This window comes from Cinclus cinclus, chromosome 1, assembly GCF_963662255.1.
Source record: "Cinclus cinclus chromosome 1, bCinCin1.1, whole genome shotgun sequence".
Lineage (NCBI taxonomy): Eukaryota > Metazoa > Chordata > Aves > Passeriformes > Cinclidae > Cinclus > Cinclus cinclus.
In genome coordinates, this window is record NC_085046.1 from 22,809,397 (window position 1) to 22,833,413 (window position 24,017).

The window sequence follows — 24,017 nt, forward strand, 5'->3', positions numbered from 1 at the left end:
GTATTTTCAGTGAAAAGGTAAACAGGCAAAAGCATAAGCTTGTTACCAAATGAATATTCTTGTAGTTTTTTTAAACATGTAATATCCTCTTGGTAAACACTGTATCAAGGTCTCAGGTGTGCTGATGAGTGGAGGTATCAGAGAACGCTTGTGAGTGGTGGTATGTGCATGGAATCGATGTTGAGCACCTTCAAACTCTTCATGTCAGCTATGGGATCTAGTTTTCAATTTGTTGCCTGCAAGCTCTGAAATTTCAACACTTTTCTATGCCAAAGGAAATTCATCAGTGCTGTAGTGATTTAGAGAGTTCCTTCCTACTTACAATCCTTGACAATTCCTTTGGGGGACGTGAGAGCTATCACTGGTTGTTATTGACACTTTATGAAGTGAGGACATTTTTGGTGGAACAGCATCAGCATATTTCTTCCAAGGGAGAGGATTTCCAGATTAATTACCTATATATAAATGATTTTATTTCATTTTCATGTAGTTACTAATTATATTTAAATTTATATAGAATAGTAATTTAGTACATTATTTTTTATCTTTACCCTATAGTAGTAACAATTAAGGTAAAGGAGAGCTTTTGTAAACCATGTATGTTGTTCCTGTTGAATCTTTATTTTTTTTTTTTTCAGTGAAAAGCCCAGCTTCAAACTGCATCCAGCTGTAAGATGACAATGGTTGGGAAACCCCCACCTCCCTGGAGCAATTGTTCCCTGCACCAAGCAGCACCAGGAGGACATTGCCTGAGACCAAGGCTTCCCTCTTGAAGAAGCTGCTCACAGGGGTCAGGAGGTTAGTTATTCCACTTGGTGAAATCATGCCTTTTTCAATTTTAAATTCTCAGTTACAGGGCCTGCCTGAGTGTTCTACTCAATTCTTTGCTTTTGGCAGCTGTACAGGTTCTTACTTTTTAAGAAAGTGCTTGTTAGATGGACTACAGGTGGTAAGCTGGGCACCTCATGTTAACAAAGGCACAAGTAACAGCTTTGCCCAGCTTGCAGCTCATTTTCATTGTTTTTTTGTTTGGTAGTGATATGAGGGTTGTTACTAATGGTCTGTCTCAGTGGTGTTGGATTTCTCTCTGTTCCCATTTTTTATTTTCCTGCTTCCAGATGAAAGGAAAGCACACACCTGCCTTGCCCCCACAGGGCAGCATGAGCACCTTGGTGTGGAGGGAGCAGGGCCCCTCACAAGGCCTCCCTGGAGAGCTACTGCCTAGATAAGAATTCCTTAGCCATGATGACTAGGCTAAGAGACCCTTCTCCCCACTTTGGAACCCCACTTCATCTCCTTGTAAAACTATTGGTCATATTTCCTCAGCCCCAAATCATTGGTCCTTCTGCCAAGCCCTACCTTCCCTATAAAAACCCCTGCTTCTACCCAGTTCAGTGGAACGAAGCTGTCACTGGACTCCCTTTGCAGAAGCTGCTGATAAAGAACTCTGTGGAACCTCTGCACAGCGCTTCCCGTCTCTTCTCCCTGCGTTGGCCGAGGTACCTTGCAAGCTGAGCTGAAATCACTCAGAGCTGAAATCACTAAAAGAGCTGATTTCCTGAAATCCAGGCCTTGCTTGCATTTGGTACCTTGCAGCTGAGGCTGCTTAGGACTCCAGGACTGGCTGTTCCTTGTCAGACCTCTCTATCCATGACTTCTGTGGCAACCCATGTTAGACTAACCCCGGCACCAACCACAACACCCAGGTGCCAGAAACCTCTGGGACTGCAGTACTGGGCTCTTGCTGCTCAGTGGCTCCAATGATGTGCAACATCTGCAAACCTCTGCCTTGCCATGATGAAATTTCCACTCTACCTGGTAAATTCCTGAGCCGTTTCCAAGGTACAACACCTTAATTCAGAGCCGTCATAAGACTCTCCTGCTAATCCTCTCTTTTTACATACCTTACAAAGATGAGCCTGTTACAATCTACTGCTCTTTGGTAGTAACACCTGCTTGGTGTAACATTTGATGGCACTTTCATGCTGGCTACAAAAATAGAAACACCAAATATAACTTGTTGCAAACAATTTATTAGGTAGTAATAAATAAGAATTTAGCAGAAAGGACTACACAGCAATAAGGCATATTGATAGTATAGTTATATAGGCAACTGACACATCTTCCAAACATTTTCTTCTAGTTTTCTAAGAAAGGGCTATGTAGAGAAATGTATTTTTAATACCAGAGCCAAATGATAGCAGGGATGCACAATGAAGGACCTGACTGTTGCATTATTTATCTTAAATAAAGCATAACAATCCATGAAAATTTACTGCTATTTAGGCCTGTGAAGTTTAAGTAGAAAAGTACAGCTTGCTAAGAAGAATAAAAAATACAAGTCTCCTGTTCATGTTTAATACTTTAATTTCTTAAACTGCAGTTACTAGTAAGGTATGAGTAAAGTTACAACAGCACAGTTCTTCACATTCATTTTAGCTTTTATTTGAAAACATAGAGGCAAGTGCTAATTTTTATTTTTTTATAAAAGCTTTTTTTTTTTTTTACAAAATATTGCACACTGTTTTAGCATGCAGTTTACATGGAAGAAATAGTCAAGTGCACTTAAAACCCTGAAATACAACCAGAAATTTCAAAGATTTGTGTTACAGATACTATTTGAATGTACAAGGATATGTTTCAGACTGCATAGGATCCCATCTTACACTAGGGACCCAACTTGTTGAGCCCCAACCCTGACTCTACAAAGAGCAGGCAGAATGCTTACAGACTGTATCTGACTTCCTTGTCATCTTCATTCCTGCATCCTGCACTGCTTTTAGCCTGAAGAAACTGAATTAATCAGTAGGAAAATTATTTAAGAGAAATAACTTAGTACCTCCTGTATGAGTTTTTGTTACTGCATATGTGTTGCAATCCAGGGTAGGATTTATTAAACTTTCTCAAGTCCTCTGAGTAAGGTTCATCTGTAAATCCCTGTCTCCCTCTCCTCCATACATACATTTTATATTGCACAGCAGAAGTAAAAATCCATTTTACAAAACAAGCATGCTAAACATTCAATATGGCTTCTGAATGATTTAAAGTACTTCCCTTTTGGCATCCTCATGCAGTATTTTAGAATAAATATGAATACAAAGTATGAGAAAGTTAAGAGTAAAAATAAAGTAAGCTCAAATGTTTGTCAGAAACCAAATAAAAAATAAGAGTTTATCAAAAGTAGTTGCTCAACAGTCTAACTGGTCTAACTGGTCTCTTAAGCATATTTATCAATAGTATCTTAAAAATACGGGGTATCTACAAAATACTGCAACATATACCATCTCCTTGATGTTCCACACAACAGTAAATAGGTTAACTGAGACTTGCTTTATGGCACTGGTAGTCCCATATTTCTCTGGGAACAAAAGCTTTACTGGATTCATGCTCATTGAACTCGGTAAACCATTCACATTTCATCAGCTTTACTGGTTAAGCTCACGCCCTACAATAGTTAATATATGAAACACAAAAATATTTATAAAAATAATAGATATGTTGTATAGTTTTTTTTAAAAAAATAAACCATGCAGCTTCTGTACAAAGTTAAAAAAAACTGTACAAATTGACTTTTCTACTGTGTAAAATTCACGTACATGGAAGTCCTGTTATGAGGAGGAACAAGTTGTTTTTTGCTCAGCCATCAGATGCCATCTCGTAACTATTGTTCACTTCCATCACTCGTTTCTTTCAGTTGGCATTAGCTGGCCATTTAATTTAATCAGGAGTTTTACAACGAGTCCTGCCTATGTAAAGGGATGCAATTAAATTATATTAGCATTTCAGACCTGTGACAATCAAGTACATGACAAAAGCAATTCTCAGCTTTATCCAATCTCAAACTTCATTACTTCTGATCACAAAGTTACTGGCTTCAGCTCCCTGAATCTCATTATATTTTGAATTAATCTAAGAGAATGAGGGATTGGACACATGCAAAAGACAGTTTCAATTTAACAAAAGGTTTATGGTAATGATTATGCATTTTATGTATTTTGAATTCTGAAGGATTCACATACTAAGAAAACAAGCAAACATTCTGAAATATTAATAATGAAGCTTTAAAACAATTTTTGTGGGGGCTTGTCTGAGGCCTTACTATGCAAGGGTGATCAATATCAAGAGAAAAGAGGTTTGTGTATCTAATCTAGGAAAAAAACAATTGAATGTAAAGGATGCAAAATAATAATGCTTACCTGTTTGGTATGCACAATAAAGCTCATTTTGTTTTCCAGACTGTGGATTTGAAAGCATGTATCTCCATCTCCCAACTGCCACATAAAGCAACCATACTTGAGGCTGAGGAGCAAAGCCTATGATCAAATGTAGGAAACTGTCACTTAGAAAATATGCTCCATACTTGCAAACTGAACTTTCCTTCATTCACAAAGACAGGATTCAGACTTAAACCACTATGTTCCACAACTCAGTTGCAGTTCATAAAGTAGTAAAGTGAAAAAATGCAAGAGTTCAGTGAACTTACAAAGACCTTAAAATCTTGGAAATTTTCAGTCAAGTTTAATTAAACAGTTGGATGTGAAATTACTTCTGATACAAAGATTTTTAAGAGAAGAGAATTAAGTTTTATAGTTATCACTGGCAGTTCACTTAAGCTGACCTTAGTTTCCATGTTGAGGAGGTGCAGCCCTTTTACGTTTACTCCTACGTACACTTTGATGACTTTATGGCTACTTGAACTTGCTTTGGTGAATATCTGTCCTGTGAAAAAAGCTGCTCCATAAGTAGGAATTTCCCAGCAATTCTGCAAGAACATGCGCTGAAGGTGATGCATCTCCTTACTGACACCTTCACTGGTGCTGAGATTCTAAAAATAAAGAAACAGCAATCAGCTCGTCCTTCCAAAACAGTTTGATGAAAATCCACTGCTCAGTGCAATCCCTACCTAGTGCATATTTCCAAAGTGCCTTCCCATCAACCATCATCCTACAGCTAAATTAAACCTTGGAGTCATGGAAAGGCTCAAGTGCTAGAAGAGACTGGGGCAAAACCCAGATACCCATATGAGCCTTGAAAATCTGACCACAGACACACAACCTCTGGAGGGCCCCACAGCTTTGCCTCTCTCAGAAGTAATTGGGACTTGGGATCAGCAGCTATATACCCATCTGACACTAAATGCATTACAATTCTTAAAACTAAGTATTCTTCCTTCTTTAAGGGGTCCAATCCAGTGAGACATGGTAAGATGAGCAAGTTCCTCCTTCCAAAAACATGGATTGTTTTTTCTTTTCTAAGTAAAAGAGAGGTGCAGACCTCTTTTCATTAGTGGAGCCTTCATTCAGAATGAGACAGGCTTCTATTCCTTCAGCAGAGTGCAGCAGTCAGAACAAGCTATCGCTGGAGCGCTCCTCAAACCAGAATGATAACAATCACTCTAACAAAAAATTGGTTGGGCCATGGACAAGATCAGAAGGCACAGACACAAGGGAGAACACAAATCTTCAACAGTTAGGGGGCTATGACTGGGTGTGGTAGACAGGATCAGCCTCTCTGGATCCACACCCTGCCTTACAGCTTACCTGAATTCTACACAGCCATTTCTAACTTGTAAAATCTTCAGAACAAAAAGACTGCAACTGCTTTCCTCTTCCCCCCCCATGCCCCATACCCCAAAATAATGTCCCAAAAGCAGAAGTCAAGAAAGCTATGCTCATTCTTACATATAATTTATGACAGAGAAGAGACAACTTTGCTACACTATAGTCTTAGACCACCATCACCCCCTCCTTCATCTCTATTGGAAAGAATAGGAATGATCTGCTAATTTCTGACAAAAAAGGTATGGCACCAAAAGAAAGTTTATGACTGAGTAATCCCATCTCAAAATGAGGAGCAAGGTTTGAAAACATTCCTTAGGTGCCTCTGCAGCATTTCTTGTCAGCTACTTTTAGTGATGCACATCAGTTAGTACAGTTCCCTTTCTCATGGTACAGTTCTCTTTCTGACACACCTCACTTTTTCCACAATTACTTGTGAAAACCACAAATTTAATCTGACCTCATTTGGGACCCACAGCCCTCAGTCAGATACATTTTTACACAAGCAGCCTAAGTCCAAAAAAAATAAAATTTTTGCTCAATTAACTGCTCCAATCAAAGGAGTTTTTGTGTATGTGTGCACGTGCACATCAGCAGCAACACCACATCCCTAAGATACAAATTATGCTGACAAAAAGGACTTTGGGGATCTATTGCTACAAGCAGACATGTGAATTTAAATCAGAGTAGATTTTTTTCACACCTATGCCTGAATTGGAAATGTGCCCAATACACAGCTAACACTGAAGGTAAATGAACAGATAACAAATGTATTTGCTTCTAACAAAGAGATCTATAACTATACAAGAAATATATTCCAACAACCCATCCAGAACATAGACATGTTCAGCTTTTTATACCAGTATTTCTGTTCATTAATTGACAACCAGTCAAAAATGTTTAAGAACAGGATTTTCTACTACCTGCTTATTTATCTTACCTTGTATTCGTGAAGTATCCTGTTTGTCCAATGAGGAGCTTTGCTTTTTAGTTTAGTTATTGGTACGATAGATTTAAGGTTTTCTTCACTAAGAGGAAAAACAAGGAACAAAGTTTTTCTTCATTAAACAAAGTAAGAAAAAAGAACAATGTCTGCCACAGTGCACCTTCAAGTCACATACTCGGCTAGACAGCTCCTTCTCTATCTTGCCTCATCAGATGAGTTGGTTTCCTAAGATACAGTGCAATTCTCAGTTAATGAAGATTCACCTTTACATTATACACTCCGTGTCACACATCATGGACATGGCATGGAGAGGAAATGCCAGCAGAACACACGACTCATACTTGGTTAGAGAGCAGTTTGGTGAATTCCAAGTTGGAAGCCAAAATTGTATATAAAATGCCATTTACATCAGCATATCACATGCTCAGAAAATATCATAGACTGTAGATTCTCTGTCTTTCACTCCTGTAGTCAGCACTACCAAGAACTCAGCCCAGTTAATTTCCACTTTAAATTACATATTACATGACATGAAAGAGAAGCTACTTACATCAACTGCCTTTTTTAAAAAAAAGCACAATGAAGGAAACTAAAAATGCTAAAAGGAAGAATGCAACATTTACTAGTTTGCTGTTATGTACAATTAAGACAGTCTCAAGACCTGGTGATGTACCCTATTTAAACTGTATTTGGAAGTATATATGATCTGCCAAGCAAAAACCCTGCACAGGAGAGTGCATCAGATCTTTAAGGTCAAGGATACTCTTAAAAAAAACAACAGCCTGGATATAATTTTGGAATTACCAGTCTTTTCATAAACATTTATGTCAACTACAAAAAGAAAAACAGATTATGAAACTCCTCATCTATAAGAAGAACTGTGTGAATATGGATGGAAAGCATGTCCAAATGGCTTTTTATCTAGCCCAAACTATCTTTGCAGGTAGTCCTGTCTGTAGAGCCAAACATTTCCATGAAGCAGGATGAACTTGGAACCATAGTACTGATACGCCTCAGTGTGGAGAGGAACACCACCCTGCAGCTGCTGGGAGCCAGTTTCATACAAAATTCAGCTGCACTGAACTGCACACTCGCACAGGAGGGCAGTACCTCTTCAACATAAGGAATCCCTCCTTATGCTCCATCCACTGTCTGTGTAACTGCAGGACAATACATACAGAAACCCACCAGGCCAAGGCAGTTCAGCTGAGGTTGTGAATGAGAGATGAGAAGCACAGCAGCATTCCAGAACAGCGCAGCTGCTGTTCCATGAATGAAATGAGGTGGAAATGGCAGGGGGTGAAGGTGTACACAGTAGAGAACTGGAATCTTCATGGGCTCAGATACTGCTGTAGAAATGTATGTGGGAAGAACAAGCCATCCCAAAATAGCTCAGCTACTGTTGTGCTGGCATGCAGACAGGAGAGAGAAAAATACCATCTGGCTGAACCCTACTGGTGCTATGGGTTTGACCAATTTAGTACAGCATTTCTCCTACACATCACAGAAGAGAAACAGTATCACTGCATGGTCTGTCCAAAGAGGGAAGTCAATCCCAGACATTGGTCTTAGAACCATAGTAAGATGTTTCTTCAAGGTTGCTCAAAGCCTCAGTCCTGTCAGAACCCTCCAAATGAATACTGTTGTTTATTTTGGTATTACTGTACCTCAGAACAGCTTTTACACACTACAGAACCTCCACCGCTCTGTCTAGGATTGCAATAATTAATACCTTTTCACACACAATGTCCAACTTCCATTAATGCTACAAGGGTTATGTGATTACTCTGAACTATTGCTCAGTGATGAAGAAAACCAACAAATATATCATACCTAAAGTTTGAGGGTTCCATAGTAAGCACTATCTAAAAATACTTAATCTAACCCATAATTTTAAGTTTTAAACACATACTTACTTTAGAAAGCCCTGCTTATGTTTCTTGCTCTCATAATTTCCATAGACTATTTGTAGAAGCAAACTTGCCAGTGTAATCAGCTTTGCATCAGGTGATGTATAAAAACCTTTCAGTAAATTATATCTGGCCTCATCAAAAAGTATAAGAATAGCCAATGGATCCTCAATCTGTTAAAGAGATTTAAATAATATTATTTCTTTGTAAAAAAAAAGGAAAATAAGCTTAGAAACAATAAATACCATTTCTCACTGATTCAGAGACAGAAGACAAAGTTGTGATCCTGACTGAAGTGTGCATTTTAGTGGTGCTTTGAAATAGAAGCATTGCTTTTCATTGGCTTACTTCAACACTTCACTGATCTAACATACAAATGAAAAGCAACTAGCACACCATGCCCAATCAAAAAGTTCACAGAAATACTGGCATCTGTGAATTTTTTCCCCCATGATTTCATTTTTGGTAATATGTTTGAACAACCCCATAATCCCATTGAAATCAACCAATTAAATAACTGAGAAACAACAGCACACGGGAAAAAAATCAGGCAGGTTGTTTTTAGCCATATGACAGACAGAGACTGACACATGGAGACATTGGATAAACCCAGCTGAGAGGGTGAGAGAGAGAGAACAAGAGGAAGGCAAGAGAGAAGGGGGGAAGAATGTGAAAACTCAAACCATTACAGAAAAGGAGATGTCAGGTTTAAATAAGTTTGGAAATTACTACAATTGCTATATACACTGAGTGTTGAGGGTCAAAGTGTTCTGAATCTGACCATAATTTCATTCACTTCCAAGTGCTGACCTTTTTTTCTATTTCCAGTGGAAGTCTTACATCCCTTCTCAGGAAAAGCTGTGAAGTTTCCCTTTGAGGATCCAAGTTTGTCAGTTCAGTGAATATTTCAGGCCAGTCTCGAATATGCTGCAAAGGCTTGTGATATGGCTTCAGCTGGAGACCTGAAAAATAACAGGTTTGTTTCTAAGTAAAAAGAAAAACCCAGCACACATACACACACACATACACATAAATTATTAAATACTGCACCAAACCCAGAGTATCTGAAATTGAGGACTCATTAACAAACATTTCCCCTATATTTTCTAAACTGCTATATAGAAAAGGTTTTGAAAATATGGGTTTATTAAAAAAATTCTTAGCATCAATTTGCTAAATGCAATAGTGTTGAAACTTCATTATTTTCAGTTTTTCTGGAATGAAGTGCTATTTAAAAATTTAATGGAGTACCAAGACTGACCTTCACAATAATAAAACATGAGAGACTGTTGTCTCTATTATTATGGCAGAAATACAAATAATCTTATTTCTGACAAAAAAATATAGATATAATTTATCTTATAAATGTATTTGCCCTTTTAGTATATATATATATATATATAAAACAAACTTTTCAGAACAGGCATTTTTCTTTTTAATCTGTAAAATATCTTAACAGGCTAAAGTCAATCAATGTTTCACGTTCTCCTGTGCATATGAAAGCTGAGAAATTAATACAGAGCTTTCAGCTGCGTCCTACTATTCCTACTATGTACTAGAGTCTGTACTTTTGGTTTACTCACTTATCTTCCCTGTCCTCAGATTATCACTTGGCTTTTTCTAGGAGTGAGGTTCTAGGAGACTGTATCTGCCTCATCCTCACTGCTCTGGCTTTCACACTGTGGCATTTCACATTATATGAAAAACTTCAAAGGATATGTTATAGTGCAACATCTTTCACTGAGAACAATCTGTTCATTTAACTTATCCATCTCACATTCAAACACAGAAAAGCACCATCTGTCCTACAAGCAAGAAATCTATGGTCCTTACAAGTTTTACACAAACTGCAACATACTTTATAATGAAACTTGTCCATTAGTTGTTTGAAGCCGTAAATCAGGAGCTCATTTTCAAATCTAAGCTAAATATCTAGAGAATTACTTGCTTTTACACAATGTATCAGTGAGCTCTTCCCCCCTAATGCAAGGGTAATACCTCAATGATTCTATGAAAACATTACATACATATTTAGAAAAGGCAAAAACAGCAAGACTTTAACCCTCTCTTTCTTTTCTTCACATTAGCATCTGTGTTTAGCTGAGGGTTACAGTAGTCATGAGGCATACAGCAAAGTAGAAAGGTCAATAGTATGATACCAGAAGATTAAAAAAAATAAATAAAATATTTCCTGCAATAATTAGAGCTATTTTTTTAAAAAAAGTAACAATGCCACTATAGAGGAGCACTGGCAACAGTTAATAACATTTTAAATGTGAGCCTTCTGTGTTAAGACACTGTGAACACCACACCTGAAGTGAGCTTTGTAATCCACATGTCCCAGAGCTATCGTGCTGCAGCAGTATTGATGACCACATTATCTGAAAATCCCCAGCCACACTAGTTGACTCTTTTGGATTTCTATTTATCTTTTGCTATATATCTCAAATAAAAACTTTAATATCTTTTTTATTTAGATCAGAAATACCAAAAAATACCAGAAATATAAACACGACATTTTACATCAGAAATCTCTCCCACCAAATATATTTTAAAACTTGTTTATCAAAAATTATTTTGGTGCAAAACACAGGAAAATTCATATGATTAAAGGACCTAATGAAAAAGCATTAATCATCTTACTTTAATTAGTAGTTTTAAAAAGACTAAACATTAGTAAAAACAACTACATGCATCCAAATTCAGATACTCTGGGAAGAAAAATATGGATAAAACCTGGCTAAGTTACTGGTATGACAGTCAAGGTGCCTTGTAACAGAAAGGCAACCTGGAACAGCTTCATCTTCCTGGATGAAATACATTATAGGTGCCAGAGTGATACAGTCAGACCTGTTGATGGTACCTGTAACTTTTCTCCCCCCTGCCCCTGCTTTTCTCGGGCGTGGGTCAGTTACAAGGTATGTAAGTGCTGGCCCTTCAGGCAGTCAGTGTGTAACTTGGTGTAATTTTTATCTTTGCTCACAGGGACCTTCTTCAGCCAACATAAAAAGACCAAGAGAAAAGCTCAGACTTTTTCCACAGGCTTTATTTCTCTATGAAGGGGTCCGGCAGCAATCTCCAAAATATGGGGGGCTACCACATGTACTTTTATAGGGTTTGGGGGGATCAAAAGTAAACCAATAGGATACAGGGTTAACACATTTTAACCAGCTACATCACCTTTCTTTGGGACAACCAATTATAAAGAATCAAATCTAACCAATAATATTTTTAAAAGATAAGAGAAAGTCTACATTTTTCTAACATGAGTAATTTCTGAGTACGTGGTTTATCTTATCTCAGAGAGAATACCAAGGGGGCCTCACAGGGATTTGTCTCCTCTACAGGTACCCAAAGAAAAAGCTGAAGCTTTTTCAAAGAAAAAGAGCAGCTCTGCACAACTCTGAAAGCAGTTTGGAGACACCAGGCTGTAAAGCCTGCCAGAGAGCATGTCTCCTACTCTCCTAAGACAGCATTACTTTTTCCTAAAAGCAAGATGAAATAAACTATGATAAATCCTCAGGTATAAATAACCATTGTCCTTTTTACTTACTGAGGTTCTCAGAACAGATCCAGATGGTGAAGTACTGCTGAGTTTCTTGAGACAGGCGCATGCCCTCCATTATTTGCTGGACAGTTGTGTTGTTTCCATGTTTCAGCTCCACAGAGCGATACGACCCATCCATACGATAGATTCGTGCCTTTTCATACTACATAAAAACAAAAACATATTAAACAAACAATTTCTTTAAATCCTTTCTGTTTCTAAACAGGAAAGATATATTTATAATATATCAGTAACATCTATAATGTTGGGCAAAAGAACATTGCAGCACTCCTACATGTTTATTATTTACCTAAATTGCTTGTTTCATGTCCTGTGCAAGTTCTTATACTGTGCTTTTTACAACAGTAACTCTAAGATCTTGCTGATATTTTGAGGACTTCTGTTGAACTCAAAGGCAAGTAGGAATTTAAAAGTTCCCTGAGGAATCTGAGGTCAGCTGCCTATGCATATCCCAGAACGTTCACTTTGCTATTACTGGTAGGTTATAAATTTTTCCCCCAGTACTATAAAAGGACTTATTTTTAGAGGGAAGCACCACCCTTCACTCGGAACCTGCTACAAGAATACAATCTCACTAAATCTTACAGTGCTCCTGTAACATAATCTAAATAAATCTAATAAATAATAATGAATTTTCCCCTTCAGAACTCCCATAGCTTTCACTGAATTGCATGTGAGCCCACAGTATGCCTCCTAAAAGATATACATAAGCATAAATCAGGTGCTTAAACCGTGTATACACAAGCCATAAATCAATGAAATGTCTTGTTTCCATTTCTGTAGAAACAGTTAGATGTTTCAGCTGCTTAAATAAAAACATTTCAGGAATTTGTTATTTCCCTTCCTCAAATCTACTAAGTCATCAAGAACTGAGTTCCTAAAAACTTCTGGAAAAAAAAAGATAGATGGCTTGGAAAATGACAGCTGATTAAAAATGAGGTTGGAATGGAAAACATCAGTCTATTTTTACTGCAGTAGTCACTGTCATTCCTACTGTAGTAGTTTATAGGGGGAATTTATATATTGCATTAATTCAACAGTAATAAGTGTTAACATAACATCACACATTACACTCTGAAATCTACTTAAAATGTGTCCATTAGTCTATAGAGTCATTAGAGACACACACCTTCACATGATCTACTGCATAATAAGATCCTGAAAATAAAGGTCAGCTCCTTCCCTAATTATTTTGGAAGACCATTCATGCAGAGTGAAATGAAGATAATTTAGAACATCTTGAAAAACTGACAGATTTAGTACCACCTACTTGCAGGGATATAGGTTGCATCTGAAGTCGAAGAAAAGATATAAGCAGGTTTATATCATTTGGCTAATTTTGAAACTACTTCAGGATAAGAGGAATGCATTGTAAATTTTATTTCCTGTCCTGGCTAAATCTCCACTGTCTGCCAAGGAAGCCTACACTGACTGCCTAAAAGTCTGTTTCATAGAAGCTTACATTTAGCCAGCTGAATACTCCTGTTTATCAACATATAAGGTAAGAACGCATGAAGAAAGCTGATGGTTGCATGATCAAAAATAGACAGAAAATCAGTAGCTGACGTGATGCTCCCACAAATAAATTGAAACACCATGTTTACATATATTACAAGTATTTCTTGAGCCAAGAAACAGAAATATTTAGAGAGACAAAATGTCAGTTTGCCAATATTTACACTAACAATTTCAATGTGCTGCAAATTTCCAGTAACAGCCGGAAGTGACTCTAACTCTTCTACAAGATTAACTGTAAATTAAATATAAACTTTAAACTATTTAGAAAATAAACTCATACAGGTTTATTTATGGCTTCCTTCAGTAGTTTTGCAGCTTCTTCCCACTCATTTTGTTTGTTCTCTTCACAGACATTCAGCGGAGATCTTCCCTGTTGATCAGTAATGTGCTACAAACAAACAGACAGAAACACTGATTCTACATTGATTTCACTGGAGACAGGTAAACATTTGCACATTTTTGAGATAATTAAAAGCACTGAAACCAGAGTTCAAATATTCAATTCATACAAAATGAAAAAAGTAGAGCTAATAAAACATATTTAACCAATTTTAGTAATTACTTAACAAGATCATCGTGTTTATACATTGTGATCTGGACACCAAAATATTTCTCATATACAAACTAGAAACTGTTGCTAAAATTTCTATTTCTATACACAAACAGAACTTACTCTGTCAATTTCTGGATGATTTAGTAGAATTTGTACTATTTCAGCATGCCCACCTCCAGCAGCGAAATGAAGAGGAGAGCTAAGTTGACCATTCAAAAGATTTGGATTGCATTTCCCTTTCTCCAAGAGCATTCGAGTGGCTTCAACTTTTCCATACCTGCAGACATTTTTAAGTCAGAACAGACATAGCAAATATATAGTAAATTTTTTCAGATGGTCCTAATTATGAAAAAGTGTTTTTTTTCCCCACACCGAAGCATTCTTAGCTTTCAAATTACACCAGACACAATGGAACATAATTAAGTTTGCAGAAGTTAATATCAGTTCTACACTTCTTTGGTAATCACTTGTCTAGTAACCATTGATGGGATTCATTATAGACAAACTGAAGCCTGCTTTAAGCTAGCTAAGTTTGGTCAGTTGCAGCAATTCAGTCATGGCAGAACAGAGTCCAGCTTTGTCTGGAAAAAAATAGTGTAAGAATCAGAGTTCAGATTCTAATTGTCATGCAGATGGATCCTGACAATTCTTAACCCCCATGCTTATAACTGGTAACTCTTGTGTATACTTGATGTATATTTACAAGCTTTCTGACAAATACTAAAAAGCAAGTAAGATTGTGTTTTATAACGAAGTTTGATTTTCATGTTATTCCTATCATTTGACGCACTGACCACTATATATACAAAAGACTAACTTATATAAAGATAGAACAAAAGCATTTTTATGACTGAGGAAAGCTTTCAAGCACTTACAGATTAAATCACAGTTACAGTCAGACATGCTGACCTCTGTAAATCACCTAGTCCAGCTTCCCACTCAAAGTGTGACCAGCACCAAAGCATGCTTAGCTCAGCTACTGCTGTGCTGTAAAACTGCTCACATGCTTAAGCCAACACAGACTGTGAAAGTTACCATGCTAAAGTAGACCCAGTGCCTCCAGCAGGAATTAAGAGTAGATAGTCAGGAGAGATACAAGAGGCAATAAGTAAGTGATGACATGATCTCCACAACTGGTTTCCCCAAAAGCCATTCAAATTAAAATTATCTCAAAACCTGAAGCAATATTTCTTTTCAGAAGGTTAACATAAGCACGTATTATAATCAAAACATTAAAAGTCTAGAGGATTTTGCAATTTCTTCTTTTGGAGGCTGATAAATTACATAAATGATGGTGCTAAATAATCATAATAGCTAGAATGCACTTGATTGGCAAAACTATCCTTGACTCACCAGCATGCATAATGGATTGGTGCCCAGTGGTCACTATCCAACTGATTAACAGAAAACTTTTTATCCAGAAGGTGGCTTAGTAAATCAGAGTCACCTTCACAAGCACTGCGGTGAAGAGGGAAATCATCTACCCACTGGTGTTCCCTATGAATTAAAAGGGAAAACAGGAAGAACACTGTTCAGAAATATTGCAATTGTTGAGAACATCAACGTTTTAAAAATTACTAACATAGTACTAACCATAGATCTACATGAAGAATAAAAGAGAAGTTCATACAGCTAAAATGTGTCAGTATTCATACAAATAGAGTTTCTACCATGCAGAAATCAAGACACAGCTGTATTTATTAGAGCAATAAATGCTTCTCTAATATTTTCAATTTACACCTTTCTTGATTCATCCTTTAACTGTTGTGTTTCAATACTTAGAGATTTCAAATAGAATTTCATTTAAAATATGTATTTTTACAGTGAAGCCTAAAGTAATAGGAATCTCATTCTAAGTCTACCAAGGGCTACTGTAATAAAACAAAACAAAATTATCCATTAATGAAAAAGGAATGTAACATAATACTTGTCCTCTGTGACACTGCTCATGCTACGTTGCCACTTTTCTCTTTTAGGAATCTGAATCTTTGAATAGTCTGGGGCTCCAAGGCCAAAGTATGGATTTATTACCACCTTGTCAACCTGTGAAGACATAATTTAAACACAACTGAAAAACTATCTTACTGAGATTTGGCTACACAATCCCCCATTCTGGTCAGGTATTCTCTTGAAACCAAAGTTATGATAGTAACATTTCATAATGAAAGAGAATTATGATCAAATATAAGGATTTGAAAAACTAGTGCACACTTACTGCTATATAACTCTGATGAGAGCACACACTCGTATCAAATAAATTAATGAACTCTAAAATGAAAATGTATGCATGTTTCAGAAATACAAAATGAAAATACAGTTCTTACCCTATTGGTATATTGAAGGTCAGATCCAAACAAAGGATTATAGATACACATATCTGCTTTCTCCAATGCCAGCATTTTACTCTTTATTTCCAGGGCAGTATAACCCATGTGCAATGAGCTCTCTGTTTGACCAGGTTCTATAGCATAGGCAGGGTTTATTACATTTGTTTTAATTCTCTCAAGAGGAGATGGTCTGAATAAAGCTGGGATGGAGTGAGACTGTGTGTGCCGTTCATCCAACCACCTTCAGGAAAGAATGGGCAAGTAATTAATCTTCAGGTAGAAAAGGACCATTTTGGTCATGCTGTCCATTATTTTGTTAAAGGACTGCATATATTATAATCACACATTTGAATTTTAAAAAAAATAATTATAATGTGCACAGCCAATTTTATAAAACTAAATTACTCCCTGAATGTGAAGTTTGCTAACCACACTCAGCTAAACAGTAATATTTGCTCAATTTTGTGAAGATGTAAACTCTCAAAGAGAAGGAAATTATACACTAAGAGTAACACTGGTTATAACCACAAAACTTAACCACACCAACATGTGACCATTTAATTTACTTTCAGTTTATTAACACTACTACTCTGAACGAATTATGAAACTTAAAGCAGGGGTTTTTTTAAGGGCAAGTTTCAATATCTGTACTGACTTAAGGTTTTCAACTCACATGTTTCATTAAGGAAAGACAGGAAAAGGCAACAAACCAGAATGTCCAGTTTCCAAACTGTGAATTCTCTAGAAGAGCTTTAGAGCTCTCTTATTCTGTGCTACCAGCAGAAGTCAGTACTGTATGCCTGCTGCGTTTTTCCTACGACATATGTAATGTAACACAGGGCTCAGGACAAGTTGTTCAGCTCAAGTTTTGCATAAATATATTTTTACTGAACTGTTAAATTATTTTAGTGTTATATTAAGTGGGGCATTAGAAGTCTAAAGCCAGGTTTGCATTGAGGTTTCTGCACATAGTTTCTCACAAGCTTGAGGTACAATGTGGTTTGCTGGAATACAATAAATTCTATTTAGTAACTGAGCCTGGAAATATGGAAGAAAGAGAAGTAAGTACATGCTTTGGATATCCACTGATAGACCACTTGGATCTTGTCTGTCTCTGAATCATATGTAAGAATGGCAGAAGGTAACCTGCAGTTCAGTGCATATGCTTAGGCCTATTTTTAAGTCCTAGATCCAAGCTATAATGTCCTGCAAATGCAGCATTCTCTTCACTTACTCATGGTCCTGACAGAAAGAACAGTAAAATTGTAGTCATTCTACTATAAACACCCTCTAAGGTATTTTCAGGCATTTTCTCTAAATATTTGGTAGATAAATTAAATATGGCAGTTTGAATCTTTGAGAAGTATTGTTTCATATAATGTACATAGAGAGTAAAAAAAATGAACTATTTTCTATTATACCTCCAAGGCTTCTTGTGAGGCTTGAAACACTTCTAAGCAGAACTTAGAGCCTGAAGGCATTCAGCAAGCAGAAAATAAATTTAACTGATATGATGGTATACACAGAAATACTACAACTCTACTAATAAACTGTAAAAACCCTACACACAGAACGTTTTAGGTAATAGCTGTAGCATGATTTTTTTACATTAGCCAGAGGTTTCAGCTAACTTTATTACAGCAAGTAAGTTCATATCCAGGTGTGTCTGGTATTTCTTGATTAAGGGCATATTAAAAGAAAAATACCAAAAAAAACCACAAACAAAAAACCACAACCAAACAAAAAACAACCAAAAAAACCCCCAAAACCCATCAGAACAACACAAAACCTGTTCATGTATTCAAATTTCAAACTACTATAAATCTGGCTAAACAACTAATCACCCTTCTGAAAGTTAATTCCCTACTGCAAATAAATTTGTATGTCTGGGGAAGATGCACTCCCTTTCTACAGGGAGATTTAATTTAAATGCAAATCTTAATGGTATACAATTACAGGATATTTTTACTACACTCTGGCAAATGCTCTTACTCAAATGACAATTATGTCATTTACAGAAGATTGAACATTGTGATTTTAGAAGACATTCACTGTGAGCATGAACTTCCAAGCAAAGCTACTTGATTTAGATCAAGTAGCAAAGTCTTTTTGCAAACAGACTTTTAGAAATATGTTGTCAAGGTTTCCATTTCAGATAAACATGATGAACACCATCATGATTTCTTTCTTAACCACAAGAATGTTACAAAAGCGAAGTGTCACACTGACATATTATCTTATATTAATATATATTTATATTTTGATATAAAATAACAAACTTTTCATTTTAATGTGTTTTTACTGATGGTGTCTCTTACTTATCCAAGGCAATTAACATTTTTGCAGTAAGCGTAGCGAAGTGCGTGCTGGATTCACTGCAGACTCTCATGATGTCTTGTAAACAGTAGAACACAGGGCATCCAGGACTGTATGTATATTTTGTATTATCTAAAAAAGAAACACACTCTGAAGACACATCAGTGAGAAGAATCTTATTTTCCCTTCTGCATCTTTCATAGTTACACATCCCTAATCAAGACTTTATTCTAACTTTAGACTAGAGTGACTTAATTTTCTTCAAATATTAATTGATAGCCATTACATACAATCCTTACATAGCAATTGACAATGCAACAGGTTGTCAGCTTTAAAAGCCCTCTGTATTCTGTCACTATTCCATCAGTGTGATCAGGTTCATTTGAGGAGTAAATGTTAAATGCATCTTATCACCAGAAAGAAAAAGGAAGATGACTCAGGACTAGGAGGGGTATGTATTGGTACTGGTAACTCCACAATGGTATTTATTTGATAGGTTTTATCAAGTCTTGTAAGTAAGGCAAAAATAAAGAAACTTCCCCAAAAGCACACAGACATTTAATATTTAAAAAATACTTTCCTGACAAGACTTGGCTTTCTAAAGAATTTATTTACTGTTAGAGACTTACTAAGCACTCTTCTCTGAGTAGAGAACACTGAACTGAGTACGAGGTCTCAGAGTTGCATTCAACAAATTCTACACAAGTTAAGGCCTGTGTTTTGAAATATAACCAAGTGCACAAATACTGCTTAAACCAGAAGTGTGCTATGGTTACAAAAATAAAGGCAACACATTAAATCAAAGGTTTCTTCCTTGATTTTAAGTAACTTCTTAATAGTATAAAATATTCAGGGAGTTTTGCGCTTGCCTGCAAGTTTTAATGTTTAAATACAGAAAAAGATATATATCATATGAAAATATATTATATAAATGTCATATATATAGTATATATATAATTATACATATAATCGTATATCAATGAGATAGATATATACAACTTAAAATATATTATATTAAAGAATAAGCCCTCAAGTGAACTTCTGCTAAAATGGGTGCAGCTTCACAAATAATGCTCAATGTTACCTTTCACAACAGTTGGAACAATGTAAAGAGATGCCTCCTGGCCTGCCTTCTCTCCATCTAGAGGAAACTTCTTCATTAACACCACACGTTTTCCTAGCACGTTATTTAAAAACAAAAACAGACAAACCAGAAAACAATTAATTAATCATCAACACAAATAAAAACTCTAGAGTTGGCTATCTGAAAGCTTATCAGAGTCAATCTTCCTACTTTCTAGGAAGAAAAGATTATGATTATGAGCTATAATCTGAAGTGAAGAAAACCTAAATACGTATGAAAAACTAGAGAACATAAATATGTATGAACCAATTCACATGAAAAAATTATATGACTGTAGCCCTTTTTAACTTTTCCAACCCCAGCTGCATATTTTAGCAGTGTACAAACTGCTGGGCATAATTAATGCTTGGGCCATCTGAATGAGTTGAATTAAAGCTCTCCACACTATGCAACGAACAGCGATTTTGCTTTTAGAAGGCATTCCTCTATGTGTATTAATTCTGTTATTCTGTGTTTGCTGCATAATGAGCTCTGTTATGTCCACTCAGCTGCAGTTATTGCCACCTGCAACATTTTATCACATAAATAACAGAGATGAAGTCCACAGCAAAGACCAGAAGTCCTTTAGTAATTATCTTTATACCAACCTGGAAATATAATAGGCTGGTTAAAACAAGACTGTCAGCACAAGTGTGAGGTTCTTTACTAGATCAACTACGTAAGAACAAGGGAAAAAAAATGTACTAATCAAATTCCATCTCTGAGTGATACAGTTATGCTAGAAATATCTTCATATAGATACTGTCTTCTGAACAACTGACTTTATAATCTATCAGTTCTCCATCTCAAGTCAAGTTTTAGCTGAAGTTATGGATACAAAAGCCACTTTGATCTGGTTTACTGAAAGTTTAGCTATAAATTTAAACTTGAGGTGAAGAAGCAGCACAGACAAAGATTCATTTATTAACAATCTTTTAGTAAGCATTTTATAGAGTTGGGAGGTAAGAGAAACAAAGGTAAATGAAAGGTTTTAGCTGCACAGTTGGCTTAGGTTTTTTTAATGAACCTCAAAATATATCTTCTTTTTTTATATTAATTTCATGCTTTTGCACAACTTTGCCAATTTAAAAAACATTTTCATGTTGTTATCAATAGTATATTAGATTAAAATGGTCTTACCTTTAATACCCTGATTGGCTGGTGAAATTGGTTTGGTGGCTTCTAATACATAATCCAAGATGCTCTGGGTTATCTCAGTGCCTCCTTGAAGTTTAGTTTCCAGCAAAACTTTCTTTCTTTTTTTCTTTTGGCCTTCAATGGGAACTTCAAGCAGCAAAATCTTTCAAACAATAATGAAACCAAAGAAGCTTAAGCACAGCTGAAAGAAGCACAGAACTTTAAAAAATACTATTTTTTATGCCACTGTAAAAGTAGTAACAAAATTCAAGAAGTACTAAATGTTGAGGAGAAGAATGGTGAAGTCAGAATGACCTCTGCAGCAGACTAAAGAGTAAAAGACAAGGCTACATTCTCTTCTTTTATATTATTACATATTTACTATACTATTTAAAAAGCCAAACAACTAATACATAAAGAAAATAAATAGTTTTACTTCATAGGATTTAGCTCGATATTCCCGAGAATTGAGGCTAGCAGTATTTTTTGGACGGATCACAGCAACATATGCATCTCCAATGTTTTCTGGGTTTCCCATCTCTCCTTCTTACTTTATCACTGGAAATAATGAATAAACAGGAAGAAAAGGTTCAGCTGAAAAAAACATCCAACAGCACACTAAACTTCAGGATGCAGTGGTCATATCCACTGACGCTTTGCATTATTCATTTATTGTTCTTTAGCTGGAGAAATGCCAATGGCTGATATAATTCTGCTTCCTTTTCATCAAAGGAGACAATAGGATGTCATATAGATTTGATACAAATAAGCTTGTTCTCCAAGATATCTTTAAAATAAAAGCAACATCTTTTTTTCCACCTTGTAACTATCTTCCCCATTCTGCAAACCAGACAAAAGGCCATAGAAATTCTGAACTCTGGAAAAGATATGAAATTGAAAAAGAAAGCCATTTCAAAGTGACAAGCCCTGTAATTTATAAATTGTGCTGTAACAAGTACTGCACTTCCATGCATTAATTCCACATGGATTTCAAGAAAATATCTAGCTTTCATCTCCCCCCCACAAAGTAGAACACAGTCTTGCCCACAGCCAAGTAACAAGGCTGATAAAAATAAACTGTAATATGGATTCATTTACTTGGTTTTATTTCAGTGGGGTTGCAAACTGGTGCACAATTAATTCAAACAGAACTTCTGAAAGGAATATATCTTTAGTTTCTGAAAAAAGTGAATAGAAACATTTAGATTTAAGAAAAAGCTTTGCTTACCCTTCTGTTAAACCAAGGTGACAATTCCTAAAATCACAAAATTGTATGGAAATTATATGGAAAACCTCCTAAAGCTAAATCACATATCAGCTTCCAGAAAGAAGGTTATGTCTGATCATTTCCACCTTCCAGCTGATCATTTTCTTCATCTCTAAATGAACACCCTTTCATTCCATAGCATCAGTATACACATGCTTTTCGCAGATTAATTTCTCCACATATTTTAAATGTTAGTGTTTCTAGCTTCTCCACCTCTTCTAGAAGAAACAGAAGTCTTCAGATTCCTACGCCCTTAGTCCAGTATTTTTCCTGGGATCGAGACTACCTGAAAAGATATTGAGAAAACCTCAACATATATAACAGCATGGATATTTTCACCATCAGTTAAGATAAATACATTAGTTAGGGGAATTAATGATGGTATGCAAACAGCATAATATCTGAAGAGAAACAGCTAATGATCTGCATTACAGTAGCATCTAAAAACATTAAATAAGTAACATGATGACCCATCCCTTATGCACAGCTGGGAAAAGCCTGCTCCTTGGGTTTCCTTACACGTGCTTGGATACACAGGGTTTGGGTTATAGGCTTGTGTGGGGGGAACCTGCCGGATCACAGGTGGTGGGACAGGTGAATAAGCAGCAGGGGAACTCCCTCTGCCACTGCTGTGCACTAAATTCAGTGCAGGATGAGCACGCCTCTGAAAACGACAGCGCTGAGACTTGCATATGACTCCAGAAAACAAAAAGTGAGAATGAAGAAGGGTGGGGCTGTAAGGTTGTGACAATAAACACAACCAGCTTCAGGAGATACCACCACGAACTGATTCTGACCAAATCCAGGTGATAAAAACGCGGCCCCATTCCAAAGGCTGCCGGTCCAAGGCACTCGCCTCACCCAGGCTTCTCTCAGCACCGCCGACCCTTCCCGCCTCCCGCAGGACCCGCCAGGACTCCCGGCCGCGCCACCTCCGCCAGGGAGGAGGGAGAAGGGAGGCCGGGGGCTTGGGAAGCCCCACAGCGCTGCCTCGCCCCGCCACTGCCGGAGGGCGATGGGCGGGAGGCGGCTCCGCACTCCAGCACCAGCCACCCCTCACCGCCCGGCCGGGAAACGCCCCCGAACTTCCCCGGCCGCGCCCAGGAGCCGCGGGGCACCGGTCCCCGAGGGGTGCTCCCGCTGAATCCCCGCGGGGCGGGAGCGGCTCCCTCACCCTCACGACCGCCCCGGGGTCGGGGCGAGAGAGGTCGCCCCAGCCCCGCTCCGTCCCTTCCTGCCTTGCCTTCCTCGGTGGCGCCTGCAGCCGCCTGCCCGCCGCATCCTCCCGCCGCGCTCGCCGCCCAGGCCCCGCGTCCCTGCCTGCTCCGCCCCGTCCCCGCCCTGCTCCCTCCCCCGGCGCGGTGGATCCGCTTCCCGTCGGAGCCCCGCGGGCCTCGGCTGCCGATGAGTTTCCGGGTCGAAGGCCTGAACTTGTGCTGCCGCCGCCGGTTGTTGACCGCGGGCGGAGAAAGAGGGAGCGAGCCGGGGCTGCGGGCCGGGCCGGGAGCAGGAGGCGCGGCTGGCGGGCGGGGAGGCGCCGAGGCGGAGCGGTCGCCCGGCCCCGCGGAGCGCCGCCGGCAGCAGCTGTCAGCACCGCCGCCACCGCCGCCGAACAAAGGGGTAGCGAGCCGGCGGCAGCCGCAGCGCCGTGCCCGCTCCGGGGGCCACGGCGAGCTGAGTGACGGCCCCGGCTGCCCGTGAGGCTCCCACTGGAGCGGGCACTCCAGAGGGCGCCGTACCCGGACTGGAGCAGGAGAGAGGAACGGCCGCTGGGCACATGGAAGCTCTGAGTGG

General features: G+C 37.9%; 1 protein-coding gene across 1 annotated transcript; it reads right to left on the bottom strand.

The window, feature by feature from the left end:
* Positions 1 to 2,062: 2,062 nt before the first annotated feature.
* On the bottom strand, positions 2,063 to 22,418 carry KRIT1 (KRIT1 ankyrin repeat containing). Its single transcript, XM_062494866.1, has 17 exons — positions 22,185 to 22,418; positions 21,393 to 21,514; positions 20,960 to 21,119; positions 19,781 to 19,873; positions 18,699 to 18,828; positions 16,378 to 16,621; positions 15,981 to 16,096; positions 15,407 to 15,550; positions 14,174 to 14,330; positions 13,781 to 13,888; positions 11,968 to 12,124; positions 9,225 to 9,376; positions 8,421 to 8,587; positions 6,499 to 6,586; positions 4,619 to 4,825; positions 4,197 to 4,313; positions 2,063 to 3,746 (listed from the first exon to the last, which is right to left on the bottom strand). Exons 2-17 carry the CDS (start codon positions 21,492 to 21,494, stop codon positions 3,678 to 3,680), a joined length of 2,211 nt encoding a protein of 736 aa, XP_062350850.1. The 5' UTR covers positions 21,495 to 21,514; positions 22,185 to 22,418; the 3' UTR covers positions 2,063 to 3,677.
* Between the last annotated feature and the right edge of the window lie 1,599 nt (positions 22,419 to 24,017).